This window comes from Dipodomys spectabilis, unplaced genomic scaffold, assembly GCF_019054845.1.
Source record: "Dipodomys spectabilis isolate Male_0828 unplaced genomic scaffold, ASM1905484v1 ptg000119l, whole genome shotgun sequence".
Taxonomy (NCBI): Eukaryota; Metazoa; Chordata; class Mammalia; order Rodentia; family Heteromyidae; genus Dipodomys; species Dipodomys spectabilis.
Window position 1 is genome coordinate 939,969 of NW_024870796.1, and position 26,490 is coordinate 966,458.

General features: G+C 46.3%; 1 protein-coding gene across 1 annotated transcript in view; it reads right to left on the bottom strand.

The window, feature by feature from the left end:
• Positions 1-26,047, bottom strand: part of Rufy1 (RUN and FYVE domain containing 1) — a 36,683-nt gene extending 10,636 nt beyond the window's left edge. Inside the window, exons 1-11 of the mRNA XM_042688955.1 lie at positions 25,738-26,047; positions 23,194-23,367; positions 21,953-22,070; positions 19,464-19,565; positions 17,509-17,632; positions 15,430-15,491; positions 13,436-13,501; positions 10,216-10,285; positions 7,586-7,687; positions 4,649-4,765; positions 3,466-3,633 (exon numbers count right to left, since the gene is read on the bottom strand). Of these exons, the coding sequence (XP_042544889.1) occupies positions 3,466-3,633; positions 4,649-4,765; positions 7,586-7,687; positions 10,216-10,285; positions 13,436-13,501; positions 15,430-15,491; positions 17,509-17,632; positions 19,464-19,565; positions 21,953-22,070; positions 23,194-23,367; positions 25,738-26,032 (1,398 nt within the window). The 5' untranslated portion in view covers positions 26,033-26,047. The remainder of the gene's footprint in view (positions 1-3,465; positions 3,634-4,648; positions 4,766-7,585; positions 7,688-10,215; positions 10,286-13,435; positions 13,502-15,429; positions 15,492-17,508; positions 17,633-19,463; positions 19,566-21,952; positions 22,071-23,193; positions 23,368-25,737) is intronic.
• Between the last annotated feature and the right edge of the window lie 443 nt (positions 26,048-26,490).

Below are 26,490 nucleotides of genomic sequence, written 5' to 3' on the forward strand. Positions count from 1 at the left end.
CCTTAGGCTTCTCAGCTCAAGGCGAGTGCTCTACCACTTGAGCTACAGCGTCACTCCTGATTTTCTGGTGATTAATTGGAGATAAGAGTCTCACAGATGTTCCTGCCTGGGCTGGCTTTGAACCGTGATCCTCAGATCTCAGCCTCCTGAGTAGCTAGTGTTACAGGCATGAGCCACTGGCGCCTGGCAGCTTTTTTGTTGAGATGGAGGTCTCACTAACTTTTTTCTTGGGCTGGCCATAAACTGAGATTCCCCTAGTCTCTATCTCCTACTAAACAGCTGGCATTACTGGTATAAATCATGGCACCTAGCCAAAGGAGATTATTTTTATTACTGTGTATGTTAAAATGAGGATGATGATGAGTTCAAGCCTGTATAGCTGAAAGGGGAAGGAAGGGTATGAAGTGCACGCAACTGGAGCAGGAACAGACAATGGAAGTCTAACATGTGTGCTGTGGTCCTAGCAGGTGGGTTTGATGCTGTCAAGGTAGACAAGGCAGAGAGCTGGCTGTCCTTGTTTCTTATGGCAAAGGAAAACTCTGATTCACCGAATCTTGGAAATCAGGAATGCTGGGCTGCTGGTACAGTAGGGGAGTGGCTAGTGTGTTGGCGGTTTGCTATGTGAGCAGGTTTTATAGAGGCGCAGTGCCAAGCCAAAGCCTGCCAGACTAGGGTGTAAGGGCTGGGGCCTCCTGGGGTTGGAGGAGCCAATTGCTCTGGACTCAGTAATATGTGACAAAAGAAGAAAAAACAGTAATAAAACCCCCAGGAAAACACCTCCCGTGACTCAGTGGTAGCACATAACTAGCATGCATGAGGCCCTAGGCTCAAAAAAAAAACAAACAAAAAAAAACCCGGCCTGAGACAAAAGCCTCTCATACCTAAATCTACTGTTTTGGATGATCTGCCATTACTGCCAGACAGGGACACAGAGCCACACACAGACACTAATGGGACAAAAAGCAAAGTAAAGAGGCAGGCGGGAGAGCCGTGGTCAGTGAACCTGGGTCACTTGCACACAAGGAGGAGGAAACAGACAGGGCTAGCAGGACCCAACCGTGCCTGAAAGAACCACACACTTGCCCTGAGCAATGCCCCGGCTGTGAATGAACAATGGCCACCCCAGGGGTTTAGTCTTCAAGGACACACTCTCTGAGGCCTGGGCACAGGACTGCTGAGGTGAGGGAAGTGTCTGAAGAAGGCAGAAGGGAAGTGTCTGAAGAAGGCAGAGCCAGGGAAGCTGGCTGAGTGAAAGAAACAGTGTGCCATTAGGTGCCAGGACGTGTGTGTGTGTGTGTGTGTGTGTGTGTGTGTGTGTGTGTGTGTGTGTGTGTGTGTGTGTGTGTGTGTGTGTGTGTGTGTGTGTGTGTGTGTGTGTGTGTGTGTGTGTGTGTGTGTGTGTGTGTGTGTGTGTGTGTGTGTGTGTGTGTGTGTGTGTGTGTGTGTGTTGCTCCAGGGGCTTGAACTCAGGACCTGGACACTGTCCTTGAGCCTCTCTGTGCTACAGTGCCACTTCCAGCTTCCTCTGAGTAGTTTATAAGAGTCTCATGGACTTTCCTGCTTGGGCTGGCTTTCAACTGTGATTCTCGGATCTCAGCTTCCTGAGTAGCTAGGATTACAGGTATGAGCCACTGGTGCCTGGCTAAAAAACATTTTTTTTTTTTAGGTCAGTCATGGGGCCTGAACTCAGAGCCTGGGCACTGTCCTTGAGCTCTTTCACTCAAAGGTAGTTGTGTGTTGTGTGTCTATCATTCTCTGTGCTGCTGCCAGTATGTGACAGGCTATGGTGAGAACAGCTGCCTGCTGGCTTCCTGGTCATATGCACTGCAGCTGACCCTATGGGCCAGTTGAACTACATATAATTATGTGTATGCCTCTTTCACTCTCTCTCTTTATATATATATATATATATATATATATATTTTTTTTTTTTTTTTTTTGGGCTAGTGCTGGGGCTTGAACTCAGGGCCTGGGCGCTGTCCCTGAGTTTCTTTGCTTAAGTATAGCACTCTACCACTTGAGCCATAGCACCACTTCCAGCTTTTTCTGTTTATGTGGTGCTGATGAATTGAACCCAGGGCTTCATGCATGCTAGGCAAGCACTCTACCACTGAGCCACATTCCCAGCCCCTGCCTCGATATTCAGACACTACTACATCGTTACAGCACACTAATTGGCCTTCTATACACAGACCTAAACAAGAAGAAAAAGTGAGCAAACTCAAATTGTAATTCGTTTTGTCTTGCTTCAGTTTTCACTGTTGCTATTAAAGTCACATAGGATTTGGAAAAGGCAGAAATAGTCGTTGACAGTATGGTTGTCATATTGACTATAACACTGAATAGGATGCAGAAGTTACAGTCTGTCAGGAAGGACAGACATTACTGAAAGGAGAGTGACACCAGTCTGTGGAAAACAAACCATGTCTGTTTTGACAATAAGTAGGAAGCAGAACCTGGAAAAGAATGTTTTGTGCAGGGGCTGGGAAGGTGGCTCAGTAGTAGAGCGCATGCCTTGCATGCCAGAGGCCCTGGGTTCGATTCCTCAGCACCACATAAGCAAAAAGAAAAAAGCCGGAAGTGGTGCTGTGGCTCAAGTGGTAGAGTGCTAGCTTTGACCTGAATAGCTGAGGGACAGCACCCAGGTCCAGAGTTCAGGTCCCATGACCGGACCCAAAAAAACAAAAAACTAAAGAATGTTTTGTGCAGTCTGGTGGCTTGTGGAAGGAAGCATGAGAAGTTTTAGGTGCTGTTTTTCAGACTGGCTCTGTGAGCCATCTGAAATGACAGCACAGGACGGCTCTGTGAGCCATCTGAAATGACAACACAGGAGAGTCAAGCAGAAGACCCAGCACAGGGACTGTGAGGACAAGTCTGAAAAGACAGTGTTAAATGCTGTCTTTCCTTCTCCCAACTGTTGATGTACACAATTAGTCACTGAAATAAGAGGAAAACAGCAGGGAAACCAAGAAGGTGTGACACAATTTGGGCATGGGTTCAAAAGACATAGCAATGGCTCATTGCTAGCTCTACTAAGCTGCATCCCCAGAGACACCGGATTTAGCCACTTGGTTCTGGCTTGTTACTCCCATTTTCCTCCATTTCTCAGATATTGTTGTAAGGACCAAATAAGATACATACAATAAATATGGCACATGCCATAATCCTATACTCAGGAGGCTGAGAAAGGAAGAGGCTAGTCTGAGCTACAGAGCAAAATCTTGTCTCCCTCATCCATCCCTCTATCCATCCATCCTTTCATTCACAAATAAATAAGTAAATACATAAATCGATCATTAAGTGGTCAAATTCAAAAGGGCTGAGGTTCAGGTCTGACACACAGGTCTGCGACGCTCACAGATCTGTCTCCTGGCTCACTGGGCAAGTGACTTAAGACAACAACAATACATGGAAAGCAGCAGCAGGGAAGACCACTGCCACACAGACTTGAAGCCACTCCCCCACCTGAACCTTGTGGAACATCTGTAAATTAATGGCTTTGACTTCTTCTAGTTGCTGGCGCAGAGCAACGAGTGTGTCCTGCTTCTCGTGGGTGTCTTTTTCCAGTAACTTCATGGCGATCTCCATTTCTGTTTTCATCCCAACTTGTAACTCCAGTTCTTTTTCTAGCTCCTTTGGAAGATATTTACAAGGAAACGTGTGTATAAGCAGGGCATTGAGCTTGTTCTGGGTAATGATTCAGACAATGGCAGGTGAGGACAGGATTGGGGTGTTGACAATGGACGATGGGATGAGCTTGGAGGATTGACAATGGATTGGAGTGGTTAAGGACAAACCTGGAGGTTTGAGGACAAATTTGGAGGCTAAGGATAGTCTGCCTGAAGCTTCACCCTTTCATTACTGTACAATTAAGGTTTGTTCTGTATGTCAAGTCAATAGAAAGCTGACTTGCAGAGTGAGCCTCGTGTTTTAGCAGCCATGTTGTAACCCAGTGACCAGACCCTGGAAGGATGCTGGGCTGGTGCCTGGTTCCGGGAGGACCTGACGATGAGGTGTTGCACTTGCTGGAGTGGGCTGCTGGTTGAGGGTAACAATTCTGTCTTGAGGGACTCAGAACATGTGATCCCCACAGTCATTCAAGGGAGGGAGGAAGTAAACGCAGGCACAGAACATAGTTCCATGAAGAACTCTGGTTTTTGTTTTTTTTTGTTGGTCATGGGGCCTGAACTCTGGGCCTGGGCGCTGCCCCTCAACTCTCAAGCTCAAGGCTAGCGCTCTACGACTTGAGCCACAGCACTACTTCCTGCCTTTTTTTTTTTTTCTGCTTACGTGGTGCTGAGGAATCGAACCCAGGGCCTCATGCATGCAAGGCAAGCAGCCTACCTTCCCAGCCCCCATGAAGAACTCTGGTCACTCACACACACTGAGTGGAAATAAATAGGTCAGAGGCTCTGATGGAAAGTGGGATATTATCAAAGGAACCATGACTCTGGTCTCCTAGCAACCTCTAAAAGAGGTTGATAATAAAAATGGGAACAAAACAGAAGCGATCATGTGGAATAATGTGAACACTGCAACTCATAGGCACTGTAAACTCATGAACTTCTGTGTACGCCACCTCAGCAGGTTTAAGCATATCCTTGGGCTACAGAGGGCTTCTCCCTGAGTATACAGGGCTCACACTCACCTGCCTCACTTTCTTCTCCTCCTTCAGCTGCTTCCACACATCACTGTACATTTCATCCAGGCCTTGCCGGGTCTGCTTATAAGTCTCCAGCTCAACTTTTGTGTCCTGTTTTGTTATCTGAATCAAGCAAAAACACCCAGAAGAATGGGTTGCTGGTGAAAAGCACACTAGTAATATATTAAAACATACCATAATTCTAAATATAAAGGATCATTTTCTACCTTTTAGACATGATGGGGAAAGTTTACGTTCATAAAGGTGTTAGAATTTGAAAGATGAAGGACGGGAGCAGGACAGTACACTTTTTTTTTTATTAGACAAAGCCTCCCTTATGGCTGGCCTTAAACTCCCAATCCTCAGCTTTCCAAGTGCTGGGATTACAGGTGTATGTTATGTCTGGATAAACCAATATAATTTTTTTGTTGTTATTGTGGGGCTTGAAATCAGGGCCTTGGCACTATCCCTGAGCATTTTTTGCTGAAGGCTAGCATTCTACCACTCTGAGTCACAGTGCCACTTCTGGTTGTCTGGTGGTTAATTGGAGATGAGTCTCACAGACTTTTCTGCCAAGCTGGCTTTGAATCCCAATCCTCAGATTTCAGCCTCTTTTGTTTTTGTTGGTTGCGGGGCTTGAACTCTGGGCCTGGGCACTGTCTCTGCACTCTTCAGTTCAAGGCTAGAGCTCTACCACTTGAGCCACAGCACCACTTCCAATTTTCTGGTTGTTAATTGGAGGTAAGAGTCTCATGGATGTTCTTGCCCAGGTTGGCTTTGAACTGTGATCCTCAGATCTCAGCCTTTTGAGTAGCTAGAATTACAGGAGTGAGCCACTATTGCCTAGTGCCAATGAAAGTTTGAAAAGTTACATTCTTTTTTTTTTTGTCGGTCCTGGGGCCTGAACTCTGGGCCTGGGTGCTGTCCCTCAGCTCTTCAGCTCAAGGCTACCACTCTACCACTTGAGCCACAGCGCCACTTCCAGCTTTCTGTTTTTATGTGGTGCTGAGGAATCAAACCCAGGGCCTCATGCATGCAAGGCAAGCACTCTACCACTGAGCTACCTTCCCAGCCCCTAACAAGTTACATTTTTATAGTAATTTTGAGTCATTTCTCCTTAAAATAGAATACTAGTCTCTAGTAGGAAACCTCACTCAATCCATTTCTATTTACTGACTAAGTTTTCCACTTAGTACTGGGTGGATTTAATGGTGAATTGGATAGGTTTCTACTTTTAAGCCATCAGATAAGACAAAGCTGCAAGTTGGCAATATTACAAACCACTGAACACATACTGTGATACACAAAGCTCTACAGGAAGAGGGAGGGAGGGGCTGAGCCATCCTTGGACACCAGTGATGGTGTAATAGGATGCAGAATATGAACAGGCATTAATAACCAATAGGAATGACCCAGCAATCCCACTTTTGGGCATTTATCCAAATGTTTACAAACAAGACCACACTAAATCTACCAGCACAACTATGTTTATTGCAGCACTATTTACTATAGCTAAGATATGGAACCAACCCAGATGCCCCTCAGTAGATGAATGGATCAAGAAAATGTGGTATATATACACAATGGAATTCTATGCCTCCATCAGAAAGAATGGCATTGCCCCATTTGTTAGGAAATGGAAAGGCTTGGAAAAAATTATATTAAGTAAAGTAAGCCAAGCCCAAAGAAACATAGGTCCCATGGTTTCCCTTATTTGCAATATCTAGTATATGTATGAGTCAAGCAGAAAAGGTCAGATAATATGATGTTAGGAAAATGAACCCTTAGCTATGTATTTAATTGTTTTTTTCTCTTTCATGTTTCTAACGCATTTATAAGATTATCTCCTTGTTGCTTTGTATGTCCCTCCCCCACAGTATAACCCCTGCTTTCACTATATTTGATGTCGGTATAATTTGTGGAGGAGAAGGGGAAAAACAAGTCGTTTAAGGATACAGGTGGACCCGTTGCAACAATGAGAAGTACAAGCTGTCATGTCGAAAACGAACTTTACAACTTTGGTGGTGGTGGTGGTGGGGGGGGGATTGGGTGGGGGGGCGGGCGGGGGCTGGGAAGGGATGTGAAGGGTAAACAAAGGAGGAGGCTGCAATGCTTGATAAGAAATGTACTCATTATCTTGCCCATGTAATTGTAACCCCTCTGTACAGTATGTTCACAATAAAAAAAAAATAACCAATAGGAACTCTGAAGTACAAAGGAGTATTGAGGTCTAGGTTGCCTGTGAATGGCATGTGTTGGGACAGAAGCAAGAAGAACCTTTTTGTATATTCTGTAGACTGGGTAACTGTTAAAACTACACTCAGGACTAGAAATGTGGCTTAATGGCAGAGTGCTTGCCTACCATGCAAGAAGCCCTGGGTTCGATTCCTCAGTACCATATACACAGAAAAAGCCAGAAGTGGTTCTGTGGCTCAAGTGGTAAGAGTGCTAGCCTTGATCAAAAAGAAGCTCAGGGACAGTGTCCAGGCCCTGAGTTCAAGCCCCAGGACTGGAAAAAACAAAAACAAAACAAAACAAAACTACACTTAGCCCTAGTACTTGCAGGCTCTGTATCAGGGGAATCAACCAAGCAGGATTAGAAATATTTGAGGGAAAATACCTCACTGTTCTGAACATGCATGGACCTTAATTTTCTTGTCATTGGTCCCTAAACAACACAGTAGCAGCTACTCACAGAGTGTTCATATTGGATGAGGTATTATAAGCAATCCAGAGATGATTTAAGTATCTGGGAGGATATATTCAGAGAACCAAGGCAATGCCCTTTATTCAAGAGACTCGAGCATCATGGGTTTAGGTATCCAAGGGGTGGGGCAGGATCCTGGAGATCCCCCACAGATACGCAGGGGATGACGTCATGAGCTCGAGGCTGGTGCTGGGTGAGCTGCTCACTGATGCCCAATAGTGAGGTCCATTACTTACCTCCACGCTCTTTTCACTTCTCTCACGGATTAATTCATTCTGTTCTCTTAATTGCTGCTGTTCTTCTTGCAGTGAGCAAATGCGGTCTGTCGCGGCAGAAAGCTGATTAAGAAAGATTTAAATTAAAAAAAAATTACATTTCTTAACATCAAAATCAATCTTGCTGTTCAAATTTTAAAACACTAACATTTACTTGGTACCTTTACATTTGGCATCTCATTTTGAATAGGGAATGCGTGGCTTAGAATTGTAAAGAAATGAGAGTTTGTATAGTAAAGTCTCCCATCCATCCCTGTCCTTAGCCATCTCTGTTACTTTATGTGGAAAATCATGTAGGTTCACAAGCAATTAGTAAACAACCTGAGTGTCCACTGTTAGAGCAAAGGGTAAATATATTACAGTGGAGGCACAAACAGAAGCATTAGCTATTCCAATGTTCACAATAGCTATTAATGACTTGAGAACTCACTTGCAATACTAATAAGGAAAGAAGCAGATTATATGGTATGCTCTTGTCTGTAGTAAGAAAATCAACTAGGATAAAAATGCTTACATCAAATGATAAGAGAATTCCATACCAGAAGATAGAGAAAGCTGTCACCTATTAGGGGCTGTTCTGTATGTATTTTTTTCAGCTTTTTGAGGAACATGTCTATTTTATCATTAGAGGGAGAATTAAAAAATGGAAGTGGGGACAAAACATCAAGCCACAGAGTTGTGCCCTGGAGGAAGTCCTCTCCTTGAAGGGGGTGCACATAGCTTGGGGTAAAGCATGTGGAATCTGATATTTTCTTGGCTCTGCCTCAGGAGGAGGTGAGAGCAATGGGGAAACACTGCTTTCAGGGAGAAAGGGAGGCTGGAGAAGGAGCAAGAAGCAAGACATTGTCCTTGGTACTTTTTTTGGGGGGGGGCGGTTACTAGAGTTTGAACTCAGGGTCTTGCACTGGCTAGGCAGGTATTCTGTCATGAACCACACTTCCAGTCTTTTATTGTGCTGGTCATTTTTGAGCTAGGGCTCATCTCCTGCCTGGGTGTGCGCCTGGACTGAGATCTATTTTAGACTTTCCATTGCAGGTAGAATTACAGGTGTGAGCCTTTGTGTACAGCCTGCAGTTGAGAAGGGGTCATATGAACTTTTCTGCCCATGTTGGCCTTAAACTATGATCTTCCCAATCTCAGCCTGCCAAGTAGCTAAGATAACAGATGTGAGCCTCTGGCATTCATTGTCCTTGGCATTTGGCTCTAATTTCAGTATTAATTCCCAATGGAGGGCCCTTAAAGCACTGAACTCCTCTCTAGCATCTAAAGTCTCTAAGAATTACTCTCCACTGGAATGTTCCCAAGCAACTATTGTGCCTGAATGAGACACTGCATGCTTTAGAGCAGTTGTTAGTTATCACAAGCAGGCAGAAGCCATAAACTGCTTCCCTATCCTCTCTGAAGATACAGAAAACTTGCCCCGGAGAGAGAGGAATGACTACTCTCTAAAGCCTGGCTTCTCTTACAATCGTCTGCCTTGAAAGGAAACACAGGGGTTTAGTTTCAAAGCCAAGTAAGACTTTGAAAGCAGGATACCAGGTCTGAGAACAGAGTGGTTTGCTTGTTCATAAATCAGTCCGTTCCCCAGCACCTCCCCCAAGTGTTGCATTAACTATATTCATAGGATTATCAGTCTGATTTAGTCTTTATGAAATTCATAAAGTATGAATCATTGCCCAACTTGGAGACAGAGAAGTAAGGTTCCAAGACCGACCTACCTAAAGGGGACTCAAAGGCCGATGTCCACCCAGGAGAGTGGAGGCCTCCCAACGCTAAGTCCAGTGCTTTCTCTTGGATGCCCTTGAGTACTGTCTCAACCTCTTGCTTACACTCCTTTGAGCTCCTCCCAGGAGAGCATCAATATAAGGAAAGCCTTAATCAGGGGTTGATGGAGGCATGCTTGCAGCCTCTCTCCTTCCACTATGCCCTGTCTCCACGCCGTGGGGTGTTTCCTCTTGAGCCCCCTCTCAAAGCTCTCCTCCTTTTCGATGAGACTAGGTGGGAGGCCGGAGCAGCCAGGGACCGCTACCTGTGGGAGCCTCAGAGAGGCTGTGCAACCCCCCTCCTGCTAACAGGAGACAAGATGTGTCCACCAAGGAGCCTGCCGGGCAGCTGGCAGCAAGCTTTCTTCCTCGGCCTCAGCCCTCCTTCGTCCTGTCCTTTCATTCTCTCTCTACCTAGTGAGAAAGCAGAGAAAGACCACGCTGTGGGGAGACGAGTTCCATGTGCCTGAGAGGCTGAAACAGAGGGGTAGGCTGAGTGACAGCCTCTTACAATACAGTCTGTGCTTTCTGGGGCCATAGGGAGGCACGTGACATCACAGGAAAGGCAGAAAAAGAGGAAGAAACTGCTAGACAGGTCCCAGCTCTAGGTGATAAAACCTGTCTCTGAGAACTGGCTGGAGATGGGCTGCAGTGTCTCGCTGGAAGCTGCACAGGGCAGAACACAGATGTCCTGTTTGCAGCCAGCTCAATGCGAGGCTGGCCAGTTCCTTCCTTCCAGAGAGCAGCTCTGCGCAAGTGTACCAACTCCATTGTTTCTCTAATCCTCGGGCCATCATTATATGTAAGGACTTCAATGAAGTTACAAACCTCTTCTTGGAGCTTTGAATTAGTCTTTTCTAAGCCATCTATCTTGGACTGAAGATCTCCAACTGTGCAGCTATAGAAAAATCACAGTATCAAGTAAGTGCAAACTTATAAAAGATGACTGTTTCCTTAACCATTGAACAATGAGAAGGGAGATGCCTAGATTTTCTGAATCAAGAGTCATTCATTAACCCAGAGATATGAAATATAAATACATGTGTGTATGTGTATTTATTTATATGCCAGTCTTGGGGCTTGAATTCAAGTCCCTGAGCTTCTTTTGCTCAAGTCTAGCACTCTACCACTTTGAGCCACAGCACCACTTCCAGCTTTTTCTGTTTATGTGGTACTGTATAATCGAACCCAGGGCTTCATGCATGCTAAGCAAGCAATCTACCACTAAGCCACATTCCAGCCCTGTATTTGTATTTAGATAGACTACTCACTAGTTTTTTTTGGGGGGTGGGTGGGGGGGAGGTGGGGCAGTCCTGGGGCTTAAACTCAGGGGCTTGGTGCTATCTCTGAGATTTATTGCTCAAGGTTAGCACTCTACCATTTGAGTCATAGCTCCACTTCTGGCTTTTTTTTTTTTCTCCACTTTTTTAAGTGGAGCTAAAGATTCTCATGGACTTTCCTGCTCTGACTGGCTTTTAACTATGATCCTCAGATGTCAACCTCCTGAGTAGCTAGGATTACAGGCATGAGCCAACAGTACCTGGCTCTTTACACTGTTTTATCCCAAAATATGTTATTCATTCTTTTATAGCCAGCTAGGAAAAAATATTTTTTCCTTAAATATAATAAATGATGGGAATTAAGGTGTGTCTTCAGTCATGTATTTGAAGATATTATTCATAATAAGTGCAGGAGCCAGAAGCCCAGGCACAGGCTTGCTCATGCGCTCCACTGCTGACTAAACCCTCTCCCTTCCCTTGTCTGGAAGCTATTTTTTCCTTTTCTTTTTATTTTATTCCTTTCTGTTGGACTCTTTTGAAGTTCATACATTATAGATCCAGGGCATCTCGTTGCAGAGCCTGTAACTTAGACAATAGATCATATCCCACAGATCTTGCCAGTGATGGGGACAGAGAAACAAACCTGCAAGCGGCTATTGAATGGAGGTTCAGGAGTTGGTGGCAGAAAAATAGAGATACAAAGACACAAAATGAAAAAGAATAGTTATGGAGTGAATAAAAGGTCTTAAGAGTATTGTTTTTGATTCTATACCAACTATATAACATAAAATAGCAATGTTGAGGACACTGGTGATTCGTACCTTAAAAATAAAGCATATAGAGAGGAAAAAAAATACTCATGGCTAATACTTTATAGCTGTCTCCCAACCTTCTGATCAGCTTGTACCAATGTATGACCTGAGATAATCCAAGCTGAGCAGTAAAACTATATAAAAATATAGGGAAAGAAAACTGGGCCGGGCGCTGGTGGCTCATGCCTATAATCCTAGCTACTCAGGAGGCTGAGATCTTAGGATCAAGGTTCAAGGCCAGCCTGGGCAGGAAAGTCCGTGAGACTCTTATCTCCAATAAACCACTAGAAAACTGGAAGTGGTGCTGTAGCTCAAGCAGTAGAGTGCTTGCTTTGAGCTGAAGAGCTGAGGGACAGCGCCCAGGTCCAGAGTTCAAGCCCCACTACCGACAAAAAAAAAGAAAAAAGAAAAAAAGAAAACTGGACCATTGGGAAAAAAGCACATAATTAATTGATTACATCTGTGATGGAGTTCATCAGGAATGGGTCAGTAGAAAGACACCATTTAATAAAATGGATCACCAATATATTAAGGGGTAAATAAAGTCAAGACTGCCTTAATGGATGCTAATGCACTTGATAAAAATCCACATTTAGGCTGGGCGTTAGTGGCTCATGGCCTGTAATCCTAGCTACTCAGGAGGCTAAGATCTGAGGATCTGGGTTCAAAGCCAACCTAGTGAAGAAGGTCGGTGAAATTCTCATCTCCAATTAACCACCAGAACACTGAAGTGGAGCTGTGGCTCAAGTGGTAGAGTGCTAGCTTTGAGCTGAATTGCTGAAGACAGTGCCCAGCCCCAGAGTTCAAGCCCCACGACCAACAACAGCAACAAAAAAAAATCCATATCTATACCTTAAGAAAACTTTCAAATTAGAAATCAAAGGATTTCTTAAAATCCAACCAGCAGGGAGGTTGAGCAGAGCCTCTGAACAGCCTTTTCTAGTGGAAGAAGGCATCACCCTCTGGCTTGCTTCATTGGCACTGGGGCACCAGGCCTGTCCCGGGCAGCACTGCTAATGTGCAGTCTACTCTCTAGAAGGCTTAGAGAAACATGACTTCCCAAAACAGGCCAAGAATTCTCCCACTCCCTACCAATACCTCTAAGGCTTCTGTTTCATGAAACACATCAGTTTTCCAGCTATGATTTAAATTCCTTCCTTTTTTTTTTGTTGTTGTTGCTGGGACGAGAGTTGAACTCAGGGCCTCAACTTTTGCTCATAGGCTGGTTGGCGCTCTATTGCTTGAGCCACACCTCCAGACCCCCAGCTACAATTGTAAAAAAATCAAGAAAAGGCCTCTGACATGACACAGGATGGCCTCCCATGAATGGCTTGGATCACAGGCTTGTAGCTCAGCTGTTTTACCCTCTTTTCCTGCCCTGATGCATCAGGGCGCTCTGTGCCCATTCACACCAATGAGAATACGTGGCATGGCAGTCCTGCCAACCATTTGGCTTGGGAGAGGAAAGGAAGCCCAAGATTTAAGGCCTTTACTCTCTATACTATGAAACTGCTCCAAACAAAGAACCAGAATTCCCTATAGATGTTATCTATCAAGAAGAAAAGCCAGGTGCCAGTGGCTCACGCCTGTAATCCTAGCTACTCAGGAGGCTGGGATCTGAGGATTGTGGTTCAAAGCTAGCTCAGGCAGGAAAGTCTGTGAGACTCTTATCTCCAATTAACCACCAGAAAACTGGAAGTGGCGCTGTGGCTCAACTGGGAGAGCACTGGCCTTGAGCTGAAGAGCTGAGGGACAGCACCCAGACCCAGAGCTCAAGCTACACGACTGACAAAAAAAAAAAAAAGAAACCCTTCTTTCTTGTCTGTATGCATGAACACTGCTGGACTGATTACACCCTTTTTACCTAGTGCAGAGAAAAGTCACTTATAAACACATGCAAACTCAAAGAGTGACCTGTGTGTAAGTGCGGCACTGGAGAAGAGGAGGGGCTCCTACCTTAGGTGCCGGTTCAGTTCTTCCACGTAATTTTTTTGATCAAGGACATCAGTAATTCTTTCATGCCTTATAAAAAGAGCATAAAAAGAGAAATTTATTTTACCTATGGTTAATACTCTGGCACTGGCTCTTACCTTTTAATCAGCTATACAAATGTATCAGGAAATCTAAAGAGTCAGAGCTAAGAAATAATACCCATGTGTCCCAGGAGTATAAACATAACACGGATGGCTGGAGCAGCCAGGGCTCTGGAAACAGGTGCCCTCTGATGCACTCTAGATTCTGCAGACTGGCTGTGCCTCTGGCATGGGGAAAGGCACAAATGCACACCTACCCATGTACAGATGTACACACACACACACACACACACACACACACACACAGTCATGCAGTGAAAGCACCAGCCTACCCATGTACAGATGTACACACACACACACACACACACACACACACACACACACACACACACACAGTCATGCAGTGAAAGCACCAGCCTTCCCCTGCACATGACTCTGGAAGTGGCATGTGACACAATCCTATTACACTGAAGTTCACTTGGGAAAGGAAACTAAGACTTTCCAAAACACAGAATTGAGCAGTGTAAAAGCCAGGGATGTTTGGGTTAAGATAAAACATTAAAAACATACCACAAAAATCCCACAACATCTGAAAGGCTCACCCTGGTTTTTTTTTTGTTTGTTTTTTGTTTGGTCATGGGGCTTGAATTCAGGGCCTGGCTACTATCCCTGAGAACTTCTGCTTAAGGCTCTACCAGTTTGAGCTACAACGCCACTTCCTATTTTCAGATGGTTAAATTAGAGTTAGTCTCATGGACTTTTCTGTTCTCGCTGGCCTTCAGATCTCAGCCTCTTGAGGAGCTAGGATTACAAGCATGAGCTACCAGCACCTGGCTCACCCTGTAATTTCTTTACAAATGTACAGACAATTGTAAATTAAGTAAATGAAATCATCCTATAGAGGTTGGTATTGTAGATGCTAGGATTGTTTTTCAGTTATTGATTTTCTTTTACCTATTCTGCTTTGCCTCTCTTCTCCCCTCTTCTCCCTTTCCTTTTATCCATCCATCCATCCATCCATCCATCCATCCATCCATCCATCCATCCTTTTAGTTTGGGACTCAAACTCAGTCTTTGACACTTTTGCTCACTGGCTGGTGCTCTACCACCTAAACCATGCCTTCAACGTCCTTTATTTTTTTTCTTCAGGTACTGGGGTTTGAACTCTTGGTTTTATACTTGCTAGGGAAATGATTTATCACTTGACCTATATCTCTGGTCCTTTTTTCTTTAGTTTGTTTTTCAGTTAGGGTTTCTAATTTTTGTCACACCTGGCCTTGTGCCACAATCCTCCTACCTATGCCTCCTGTGCAGCTGACAGCACAGGCTATCATCACCATACTTGGTTCATTTTCATCGTTGTACTGAGAGAAGAGTCTTCCTAAGTAGCACAGGCTATCCTATAACTCATATTGCCCAGGCTGTCCGTCAATCCACAATCTGTCTACCTCAGCCTTACATGCTGAGATTACAGAAGTGCCCTATGATACCTCTTCGCTTCTGTCCCTGACATAGCTTTCCTGGTAATGCACATTAAAAGTGTTGAGTATTCATCTCTGTGTGTATAATCCTAACATCTAGCTAATAGACACATAGGATATACACTTAAACTATTAAGTATATGCTAGGGAATTTTTTTTTGGTATATAAACTACTTGGCACCATATTTTCCTCATTCAGTAATACCTTGGGGAAATTTCTCTACTACACTAGTAGCTCAAATTGATTCTTCTGTATGTCTGCACAATATACATAATAAGGAATAGTTTGGGTTAGGGAATGTAATTCCCTAGATGATAAGGATGAGAATGCATTTGCTCTGCAACTAGAAAGAACTGATAAAAGCTAAACTCTGCAGGCCAAAGCAAGAGCAGCATTCTATGCCAGAACTTCATTTACCCCCGCCATGGGACTTACTCTTTGCCGCCATCAAGGTCCTGCCCATTTTTAAGGTAGAGGGAAAAGTCAATCACACCAACCTGGAAAAATAAACCACAAGATGACATTTCTCATTTTCTTCAAACCGTAACAGTCCTGCAGATTCAGGGCAGTTCATCTCACTACTGGGTATGCTCTTTATGAAGATTAACAAAAAGCTTTTTGGGTACAAAGTAAAGGGGGGGGGAGGGAGAGAGAGAAAGATGAGGTGTGTGTGTATGGGGGGGGGGCGGAATAAGTGAACACTAGATCTCTAAAATGGTGACCTTAACTCATTTGGCTGAACCTTTCTCTCTTACTGAACTGTGAGTAAAATGGTCTAGTTTGTACCTTAGGGAAAATTCTCTGCCTCTGCTGGGAACCAGGGAAGATCTTGTCTCCCTCACCCCACAAAAAAAGGAGCTTTGTTAAAAAAAAATATGGCATTGGAGAGTATCATTGTTATTTGAAATACAGGGAAAGTGAGTATAATCCAAGTGCCCCTCTATGGAGCAATGCAGAAGTCAATCACTACACTAGACTACCACAACAATGAATGCAGTGGATTCATGGATCAACTTGGGATCCAGGTACAGCTTTAAGACCAAGCACTCACCCCATGATAGTAATCCCCTGGGTTAAACCAAAGCCATGTATGATGTCTGTAAGATACAATTTCAACTTCTCTGCCTTTACTTCCTACCAAGAGAAATCCATATTCCTAGCTTCTGAGCCAGGCCAGCGTTAGTACCTGTCTTGATGAGTAAGATGCAGTAGAAATGACACCCTGGGAGCTGAAGGAGGCATTACCTTTTTCACCTGGAGGGCATACAGATTTGAAGTTCTAAACTTTGGGTAAGATGTCAAAACAGTGAAGTCCATGTGAAGAGAACACAGGGCAGAGAGCAGGGCCCCCAAGAGGCCCTGGCTGCTCCATTGCCAGCTCTCTGGGGTCTTGTCAGCCTGGAGCACAAGAAGGCTGAGAACAAATCTTCAACTCATCTGACCCAGCCATGCCCTGGCTATAATCACCGGCTCTGAAACAAGACCCCCTACCTGAGCATGGTCAACTCCAAGCTGGGACATAGTAATTTTGATTTGTTACATGGTCAGAGGATGTTACAGGGACCAGAGGATTTCATTTCAAACCAAACCTACAGTGGCCCAAATGCAGAAAAGAAGTAGAAAAGGCTGTGGAAGGTTCCTGACTTTTCACCATTACTTCCCTTTGGGGGAGGAAAGCAGTCCTGAGGGAGAAGGGAAGAAAGGAGTCTGAATTTCACTTCAGTGTTTGCACTTCTGTACTGTCCAGCTGTTTTTCAATGAGCATTCATTTCTTTTTCTTTTTTTTTTTTTCTTTTTGTTTTTTGTTGGTTGTGGGGCTTGAACTCTGGGCCTGGGCGCTGTCCCTCAGCTCTTTAGCTCAAGGTTAGCACTCTACCACTGAGCCACTTCTACTACAGTGCCAATTCACTGAGCCACTTCTACTACAGTGCCAATTCCGGTTTTCTGGTCGTTAATTAGAGATAAGAGTCTCATGGCTCTTCCTGCCCAGGCTGGCTTTGAACCTCGATCCTCAGACCTCAGCCTCCTGAGTAGCTAGGATTACAGGTGTGAGCCACAGGTGCCCAGCTTTTTATTTATTTACTTTTTGCCAGTCCTGGGGCCTGAACTCAGGGCCTGGGCACTGTCCCTGAGCTTCTTTTGCTCAAGTCTAGCATTCTACCACTTGAGCCACAGCGCCACTTCCAGCCTTTTCTGTTTATGGGGTACTGACTGAGGAATTGAGCCCAGGGCTTCATGCATGCTAGGCAAGCACTCTACCACTAGGCCACATTCCCACCCCCTGAGCCTCTTGCTCTACCTCTGAGCCAAGCCTTCAGGGCTAGAGGAGGGGTAAGTAGGAGGATCATGGTCCAGTCTGACCTGAGAATAAAAAGGAGACCCTATTTATTTAGCAAGTGAAAAACCTAAGTTCAAAGGCCAGCATTGCAAAAACACATGAATATATATATATATAAATTCAAATATAAATTCCAGTACTAATTCATTCCACCTAGAGCCTAAATCCCACTTCACCTGAGAATCCAAGTCTTCTCCTTTTAAGCAGAGATTGGCATCGAGAACATTGAGTCCTACCAGCAGACCAACAATCACCATCCCTTCTTCCTCCATCATTAGTGCCTCAGGCTCATAGAATTCACTGGAAGAGATGGACAGACAGGGCAGCTGTTCACAAATGCCTTTACTACTCACCCTTTCACTCCAATCTGCTTTTCCACCTCAGCTGTCCATCTGGAGATAAAGCTCACACTGCAGCAAGCTATCTGCTGTGAACTTCCTCTCTGCTTTCTACTGTGTCAGGTGCTGCTATGTCTTCTCTACTACAGTTTGGATATTAAGTGATCTCAAAGGTTCCCTAACACCATGCTACTGGGAGGTAGAGAATGTTTCAGGGTAGGGCCTAGTGAGAGGTCTGTAGGTCATTGGGGGAGTGCCTTTACAAAGACAGAGGCACTTTTGCTGGTCCCTTTCCCTTTTGCATTCTGACTTAGAGGTTAGCAGTTTTATTCCATCATGTGCTCCCAGCATTATGTGAGGGCCACAGACATAGAGCAATAGGGCTACCAGCTATGGACTGAAACTTCTAAGCAGAAGCCAGCCCTTCAGCCAGGTGCTGGAGGCTCACGCCTGTAATACTAGCTACTCAGGAGGCTGAGAACTGGGGAACATGGTTCAAAGCCAGCCCAAGCAGGAAAGTCCATGACACTCTTATCTTCAATTAACCACCAAGAAACCTGGAATGGAGCTGTGGCTCAAGTGGTAGAATGCCAGCCCTGATCAAAAAAGCTCAGGGTCAGATCTCAGCTCTGAGTTCAAACCTCAGGACTGGCAAGAAATAAACATAAAGTAAAACAAAATAAAAATAAACCTTTCATCCTTACAAGTTGATAAGTTGATATTTACAATAGTAACAGAAAACTGATAACATGTTCTCCATCTTTTCCTCCCCAATCCTGCTTCCTGTCATGGAACCATGATCCTACCTCCTGAGTAGCTAGGATTATAGGCATGAGCCACTGAAGCCTGGTACAATTTTTTTTGGGGGGTCGGTCGTGGGGCTTGACCTCTGGGCTTGGGCGCTGTCCCTGTGCTCTTCAGCTCAAGGCAAGCGCTCTACCGCTTGAGCCACAGGGCCACTTGCAGTTTTCTAGTGGTTTATTGGAAATAAGAGTCTTATGGACTTTCCTGTCCAAGCTGGCTTTGAACCGTGATCCTCAGATCTCAGCCTCCCGAGTAGCTAGGATTAAAGGCATGAGCCACTGGCGCCCGGCTAGCCTGATAGATTTTTGAAGAATTATCTTCAAGTTTTTTCCAAACAAAAGTCATATAAACCTACTTTTCTAATGATTTGTGGTGCTGCTCTTTTAAAACAAAGACAACATGTGCTGGGAAGGTGGCTCAGTGGTAGAGTGCTTGCCTTGCATGCATGAGGCCCTAAAAAGCCAGAAGTGGCGCTGTGGCTCAAGTGGTAGAGTGCTAGCCTTGAGCAGAAAAGCTCAAGGGACTGAGTTCAAGCCCTACGACTGACCAAAAAAACCTAAACAAATAAAACAAAGACAACAAAGCCGGGCGCCGGTGGCTCTCGCCTGTAATCCTAGCTACTCAGGAGGCTGAGATCTGAGGATCACTGTTCAAAGGCAGCCCAGACAGGAAAGTCGGGAGACTCTGATCTCCAATAAACCACTAGAAAACCAGAAGTGGTATTTTGGCTCAAGCGGTAGAGCACTCTCCTTGAGCTGAAGTGGGAGAGGACAGTACCCAAGCCCAGAGTTCACGCCCCATGACCAACCCCCCAAAAAAATGAAAAAATAAAAAAATAAAACAAAGACAACAAACATTTAGGATTAGTAACAATTTCAATAAAAAGCAGTCCAACATTCTAGATTCTTATTTTAATTCAAAATGGGCTACAGAAGTATGCTTCAGTTATTTACAAAGCAGAAAACAGGCAAAGACGGGTGATGAAATACCTTAGGAGATGTTTATTGTCTATCAGCACTTTCAGATAATCTGCCAGTTTCTTTTGCATGAGGGCAAGATAAAGCCAAGCTCTGCCTCTTCCCACAGCTGTCCTAGGATTCAAACAGAGACCAAACTGCAGTGGCATAACAAATGAACACAGAAAAAAACCTCTCACTTTAGCCAGGGAAATTCAGTTGTACAACAATCCTCCCCCCAATACAGAGAGCATGGAGTCAGCTGGTTGGTTTGGCATTGGAAGAGGAGGGATGTATACTCTGCTGGGCAGGCAGAAAAAAAAAGCTCATTATACGCCTTTGGTTACCATTTGAGTTTTGTATGATGGACATATGGATTTGTCTTTTTTTTAAACCAAAAAGGAAATCTTCAGCCACAAAATTCTTATTTCCAGAACACATATAATTATATAAGAACACACATAATTACATAAAACTCTGGATATATTCATAAGACGCTGGGCCTGTAGAATGGATATTCTTTCACAAGATGGATTCAGAATATGGAGTATGTTAAAGTGCTCAAGTCTTGGGCTGGGAATGTGACTCAGAGCTCAGAAGTAGAGTACTTGCCTAGTATGTATGAAACCCTGGGTTCAATTCCTCTGTATGACATAAACAGAAAAAGTAGCACTGTAGCTCAAGTGGTAGAGTGCTAGCCTTGAGCAAAAGCAGCTCAGGGACAGTGTCAATGCTCTGAGTTCAAGCTCCAGGACTGGTGGGGGGGAGAAGGGAGGCTCAAGTCTCCTAAGATATCTAAGGCATTGGTTCAAGATACAATGCAAAAAGGATTTTGGCCATAGTGGGTTTGAGCTCAGGGTCTTTTACTTGCTAATAAGCAAGTGTTATAACACCAAGCCACACTTCTAGACTTTGTTTTATCTTTATGGTAAGGCACACACAATATAAAATTGTCATCTTAGCCGGGCGGTGGGTGGCTCATGTCTGTAATCCTAGCTACTCAGGAGGCTGAATCTGAGGATCATGGTTCAAAGACAGCCCAGCCAGGAAGTCTGTGAGACTCTCGTCTCCAATTAACCACCAGAAAACCGGAAGTATTGCTGTGGCTCAAGTGGTAGAGAGCTAGCCTTCAGCTGAAGAGCTGAGGGACAGTGACCAGGCCCAGAGTTCAACCCCACGACTGATCAAAAAACAAAAACAAAAAACCACTAAAAATGTCTTCTTGACCATTTTAAGTTTTTAGTTCAGTAATGTTAAGTTCATTCATAAAGTTGTACAAATGGTCTCAAAGATGCAATTCTGAAAAGGCCTGAGTTAAACATGAAAGAAAAGCTCCTCCAACCTCAGCTCTGAGGTAGAGTGCTTGCTTAGCATATGTAAGGTCTTGTGTTTGTTCCCCAACACAGGAAAAAAAAGGTTATCAAATAAATACTTGGAAAGTCTATGCAAAAACCTTTCAGCTTAGGCAGACAGGGCTGGACAGTGAACTGGAGGCAGGGCAGGCATCTTCCTAGGAAGAATGCTTAAGGGCTGGGCAGCCCAGGGGAGGGGATGGAAAGTGTTTTGAGTCCAGCAAACCTATGATGACTTCCTGGCTCCACCACTCACCAAGCCAGGGGCTTTAGGAAAGTTACTTAACCTCTGTAAGTCGGTTTTGATACAAGACATACTAGAGGATGGGTATGGAATATGAGATGAGGAAAAGAAATGTGTCCAGCACAGTGCTTAGGGTGGAACTGGAACAGACTGACTGGCTGCACGCAAGGGTCCAGCAAAGGTGGAAAGGTCAAGCCTCCTATAGGCAACTTGGCAGAGGTCTCTCACTCCAATGGAGATCGCTAAGACCCTTTCTTTGTGTTCTGTCTAGTTTTTGATCACGAGCACAGTGGACCCAAGAGAAACCCAGATGTGGCAAATTAAATCCTTGGTTTCAGACTATTCACCAGTGTCCCTTTATCCTGGAATCTCTGAACTGACCTAAAGTATATTATTCTACCTGCCTAGATATAAAGGAAGCAAAGTCCTTTTCCACCCATGACAGCTCTTTAATTAACAACATCTTTTAAACTTATTTGAGCTGTTATAAACAAGACTTAATAACCTCATGCTAAGAAAAAGGAAACTAAGGCTCAGAGATGTATGTATCTTGCTAAATATCATGTGGATAATTAGCAGAGGTGGGACTAATGTCAAAGTAGAGTGTGGCTCATGCTAATTTGTTCCAAACCAGAAAATGTGTTATTAAGATATGGGGGGAAAAATGAAAGTTTAAAACAAAACAAAATAAAACACCAAGGCTGGGAAGGTGGTTTAGTGGCAGAATGCTTGCCTAGCATGCATAAAGCCCTGGGTTTGATTCTTCAGTGCCACATAAACAGAAAAAGCCAGAAGTGGTGCTGTGGCTCAAGTGGTAGAGTGCTAGCCTTGAGCAAAAGAAGCTCAGGGACAGTGCTCAGGTTCTGAGTTCAAGCCCTGTGACTGGGGAAAAAAAATCAAACAGGGAAGATAAACTTCTCACTCACTTTAATTCTGGCAGATTTCTGACACTAGTAGCTAGGTCTGATGCTTCTGGACAAAGTTTCTCCACCAGCTCCAAAGGACCAAAGAAAGATTTATTTTGGCCAATAAAACTCTTCTTAACTAAAAGGGAAAACAAGGTGTTATTCATAAGAACAGGCTGCAGATGTCCCCAGGGCCCCACTTTTTCCCAAAGTCTATGGAAAGCTGTAGAACTCTCTCCCATGTACTCTTCTGATTCAGTCTTGGTCATGGGAGAAGGACAAGCAACCAATTAGTTCTCCTTTTCCTCTGACAACAGGGTTCGCTGATATATGTGCTATGCTCTTTTTCCAAGACAGTAAATGCTTCTCCAGCAATAAAGCCGAGACAGCAGGTGAGATCCTGCTCCCCTCTTTCCCTTCAGCCCCCAACACCAATGCCTGAGTTCTGCCAATCATCCCCGTCATCTCTCCTGGGAACTGCAGAAAACCTCAGAGGTCTTCTAGCAAGGACTATTGTCACCTCCCTACCCTTAAAAAAATGTGAGTTAGGCCACATCTGTTTAAAACTCCCAGGGCCGGGTGCCAGTGGCTCATGCCTGTAATCTTAGCTACTCAGGAGGCTGAGATCTGAGGATCTGGCAGGAAAAATCCTTGAGACTCTTATTTTAGAAAACAGAAAGTGGCGCTGTGGCTCAAGAGCGCTAGCCTGGAGCTGAAGAGCTGAGGGACAGCGCCCAGGCCCAGAGTTCAAGCCCCACGACAGACAAAATAAAAACAAAAACAAAAACAAAACCCGGAATTCATTTAGAAGGAAACCCAACTCCTACCATTACCTTTAAGGGCCTACAAGTCCCAGCCCCTCCCACCCCTCTCAACATTTACAGTGCCCAAGGCCATCACTAGCTGTGCTACCTACCCAGCACCAACAGTGTGGCTAGAGCAACTGAGGAATGAGACTGGAATGGGCTCAAAGTTAGGTAAAACTAGATTTTTAAGCCTTGGTATATAAAAAAAAATGCAATCTACGTTATTAACAAGGCTTCAAAGTAGTGGCGGTGTTAAAATGGGATTTTGGATATGCTGGGCTCCATTACACGTCTTATTAATAATGACTTGGCTTGCTAACTCTTGGTGAACTGGTGGCCCTAGGTGACAGAGGGCCCACGTGGCTCACGCTGCGTTTCTCTAGGTCTCTAGAGGGCGGGCGCTTGTCTGCAGCGAGCACCACCGTCACCTCGGGGCCCACCGGGCTGGACGCTCACCTTTCAGCCCGTGTTTGAGGCAGTGCTCCATGACCACGAAGAACTGCTGCAAAGGAGCATGGTCGGCATCCAGGCTGCGGCCCAGGCTCAGCGCCGACTGGAGCAACACCTTCACGCTGAGCTTCACCATGTGCATCAGGTTGGCGCGCTCCTCCATCATCTGGCCCTTAGACGCTGGGGGCACACCGGGGACAGGTTGGTCAGGGGTCCGAGCGGGCCCAGGGCTGAGGGCGGGTGGACGCCAGGCGTGAAGACGCGCGAGGCGAGTGCAGGGGCAGGGCCGCTGGCGAGCCGGGGGTTTTCACCGCGGCTCACGGGCAACTGGGGGGGGCCTCAGGACCTTCGGGGTGTCCGGGGCCCTCGGGCCTGAGGGACCCACGGCCTTTCCCTTCAGAGGCTGCTCCCAGACGGCTCCGCGCGTTGCTAGGGCGACGGCTCTATCAAGACTCATCGCGATTGGTCCCCCGCACAACCCACGTTCTATTTTTCACCAATCAAAGGGTCAAATGGCAAGAATCCCTGCCTCTAAATGAAGGGACGCTCTGGGAAGTGGCCCGCCCCCTAGCATTCCTATTGGACGAATCCAGCCCTAGGCCACGCCCAGGAGCCCAGGTGTGGTTGGCCTGGAAGGGGGCGGATCCCCACTGTCCCCGACAGCTCCAGAGCATTTTCTTAGTCCTATAAGGACCCGGGACAGAGACCCGAGACCGGCGGGTCCTTCAGGGAAGTATCCTCCCTTCTTGGCACTGACAATTCTGAGCTTGCACGTACTTTTTCTTTTAGTTCATTTTTCTTTTTTCTTTTTTTTTGCTTATGTGGTGCTGGGGAATCGAACCCAGGGCCTCATGCATGCAAGGCAAGCGCTCTACCACTGAGCCACCTTCCCAGCCCCTAGTTCATTTTTTTTAAGTTGTTAGAATCAAATGCATGAGCTCATCCGCACCTCCATTCCAGCAGTCTTGTCACTTTGTTCCGGAAGTAAATGAGTGTTTCTACAGCTAATGCTAATCTGTAGTGCATACCAAATGTTCACTCGAACTCAGGAAACTACATCTTAGAAGTTAAATACAGAAGAACTAGTATGTGTGTGTGTGGGGGGGGGGGGGGTCCCAGAGGAGCCAGGGTGTCAGTTCCTCAGTATTTTGCATCTTTACTGCCTCTTAGCATTTCTTCTGTGAATTGCCTGTTAATCTTTCTAAAAATTTTTTTGCTTTTAATTTTTTATTGTTTCCATAAAGGTGATGTACAGAGAGATTACAGTTACATGTCAGGTAAAGAGTACATTTCTTTTTGGATGTCATCCCTTCCCTCAACTCTCTTCCAGTTTTTCCCTCCCATCTTTCTAATTTTTGTGTCCCATACTTTGCCCTGGTTTTATTTTATTTACTCTGTTCTAGATTACAAATAAACAACAACAAAGCCCTCACTTTAAAGGCGGGAACATTCCAGTGGAGGGGAGCAGTAGAGGGGCCACGGCCTGTCTGTGTCACGCAGCGGTTTTAGTGGCAGAGCTCTAGAGGAACTAAAAACCTCATGACTGCTGACTTGGTGCTCTGACCCATTCTGAGTTTGGGAGGGGACAGGAAGGGGCTGTCAACTCCTGCAGGAGGACATTGGAAATGGCTGCCACTCGGAGATCAAGAGCATCACAGTTCCGACACCTGTGGCTCATGCCTTTAAAACCCTAGCTACTGAGGAAGCTGAGATCTGGAGGATCTCAGTCCAAAGCCAGCCCAGACAGAAAAGTCTGAAAGACTCCATCTCCAAGTTAACCAGTAAAACTCCAGGCTGAGACCAGACGCTGGTGGCTTAGGCCTCCTGTAATCCAAGCTATTCAGGAGGCTGAGACCTGAGGATTACAGTTCAAAGCCAGCTGGGGCAGGAAAGTCCGTAAAATTCTTATCGCCAATTAAGCACCCCCCCCCCCAAAAAAAAAGGCCAGAAGTGGAGCTGTGACACAAGGGCTAGAGTGTTAGCCTGGAGGAAGAAAGCTCAAGGGGCAGTGTCCAGACCATGAGTTCAAACCCTAGGACGGGGACACACACACACACACACACACACACACACACACACACACAGCCAGGTTAGAGTCGTGGCACAAGTGGTCAAGCTCCAGATGTTGATTAGAAAGCCGAAGGAGGCACTGAATTCAAGTCCAGATAACGCCCCCCCCCCAAAAAAAATGTCCAAAGAACAGAACGGATGGGGGCCCATTTCTTCCAGATCCACACGATCACCATCCATTATCCATCTCCGCCGTCCTGGGGCAGCACCCGCGAGAGACGCGAGGCTCCCGAAGCCGTCTCCCCACCCGCGCCGGGCCCGGCGAGACCCCACGCACCGAGCTCGGTTCGGCTGCGCGCGCCGCGCCGCGCCGGGCGGTGGGTGGAGCGCGCGGCGCCCAACGCCTCACAGGTGGTTCCCGAAGTCGCCCCAGTAGCCCGGCAGCCCGCGCCCGGCGGCCCGCGGGGCTCAGAGCCGCCTCCCCCCGCTCCCCACGGCGAGAATCCTCCCGGGCGCAGCGCCCCGCCAGCCCCGGCCTACCTGCACGCGCCGCGCGCTCCCCGCCGCTGTCCAGCCCCGCGGCCGCGCGCAGCGCGCTCCCGCAGCTCGCCGACAGGTTCCCGGTGGCCCTGCGCGCCAGGGTCAGCAGGGGCGCCGACCAGGCCTCGCCCGGCGCCCGAGGCCTCGCCGCGCCCCGAAGTTCGCCTGAGCTGGGCAGCTGGCTGCGGTCTACGATTTCAAAGTCTTCTCCGGGCTCTGGCCCTGACTCGGGCCCTAACTCGGGCTCTCGCTCTGGCACCCGCTCTGCAGGGCAGCCGCCTTCCTGGTCGGCCATTTTGGCCGAGTCAGGTGACCGGGCCGGGAAAGAGGGCGGGGGGGGGGGGGGGGTGCGGACTTGGTGCGGGCGGGCGCAGACTCGGTGCGGGCGGGCGCAGATTTGGTGCGGGCGGGCGCAGGCCTGGACTCTGGGTGGGCGGGCTAGGACTCAGCCCTGTCATTTGTTTGCCAGGTTCATCTTTCTCACCGCCCTCTGGGCCTTTCGTTCATTGAAATAAGGCTTGGGAAAGTACACTTTGTAATGTCAAAAAACACTCATCTTCCCACTAGCTGAGAGATGTCTTTCTCTCCCTTTTCCCCCCTCTCCCTTCTCCAGAACCCTCCTTTCCATCTTCCTTCTCTCCTCCCCTCTCCCTTTCACCTCTCCCCTCTCTCTCTCTCCCTGTGCTGCTTAGGCTGGTCTTGAACTTCTCATCTGATCACCTGGCCTCAGCCTCTCGAGTGCTGAGATTACAG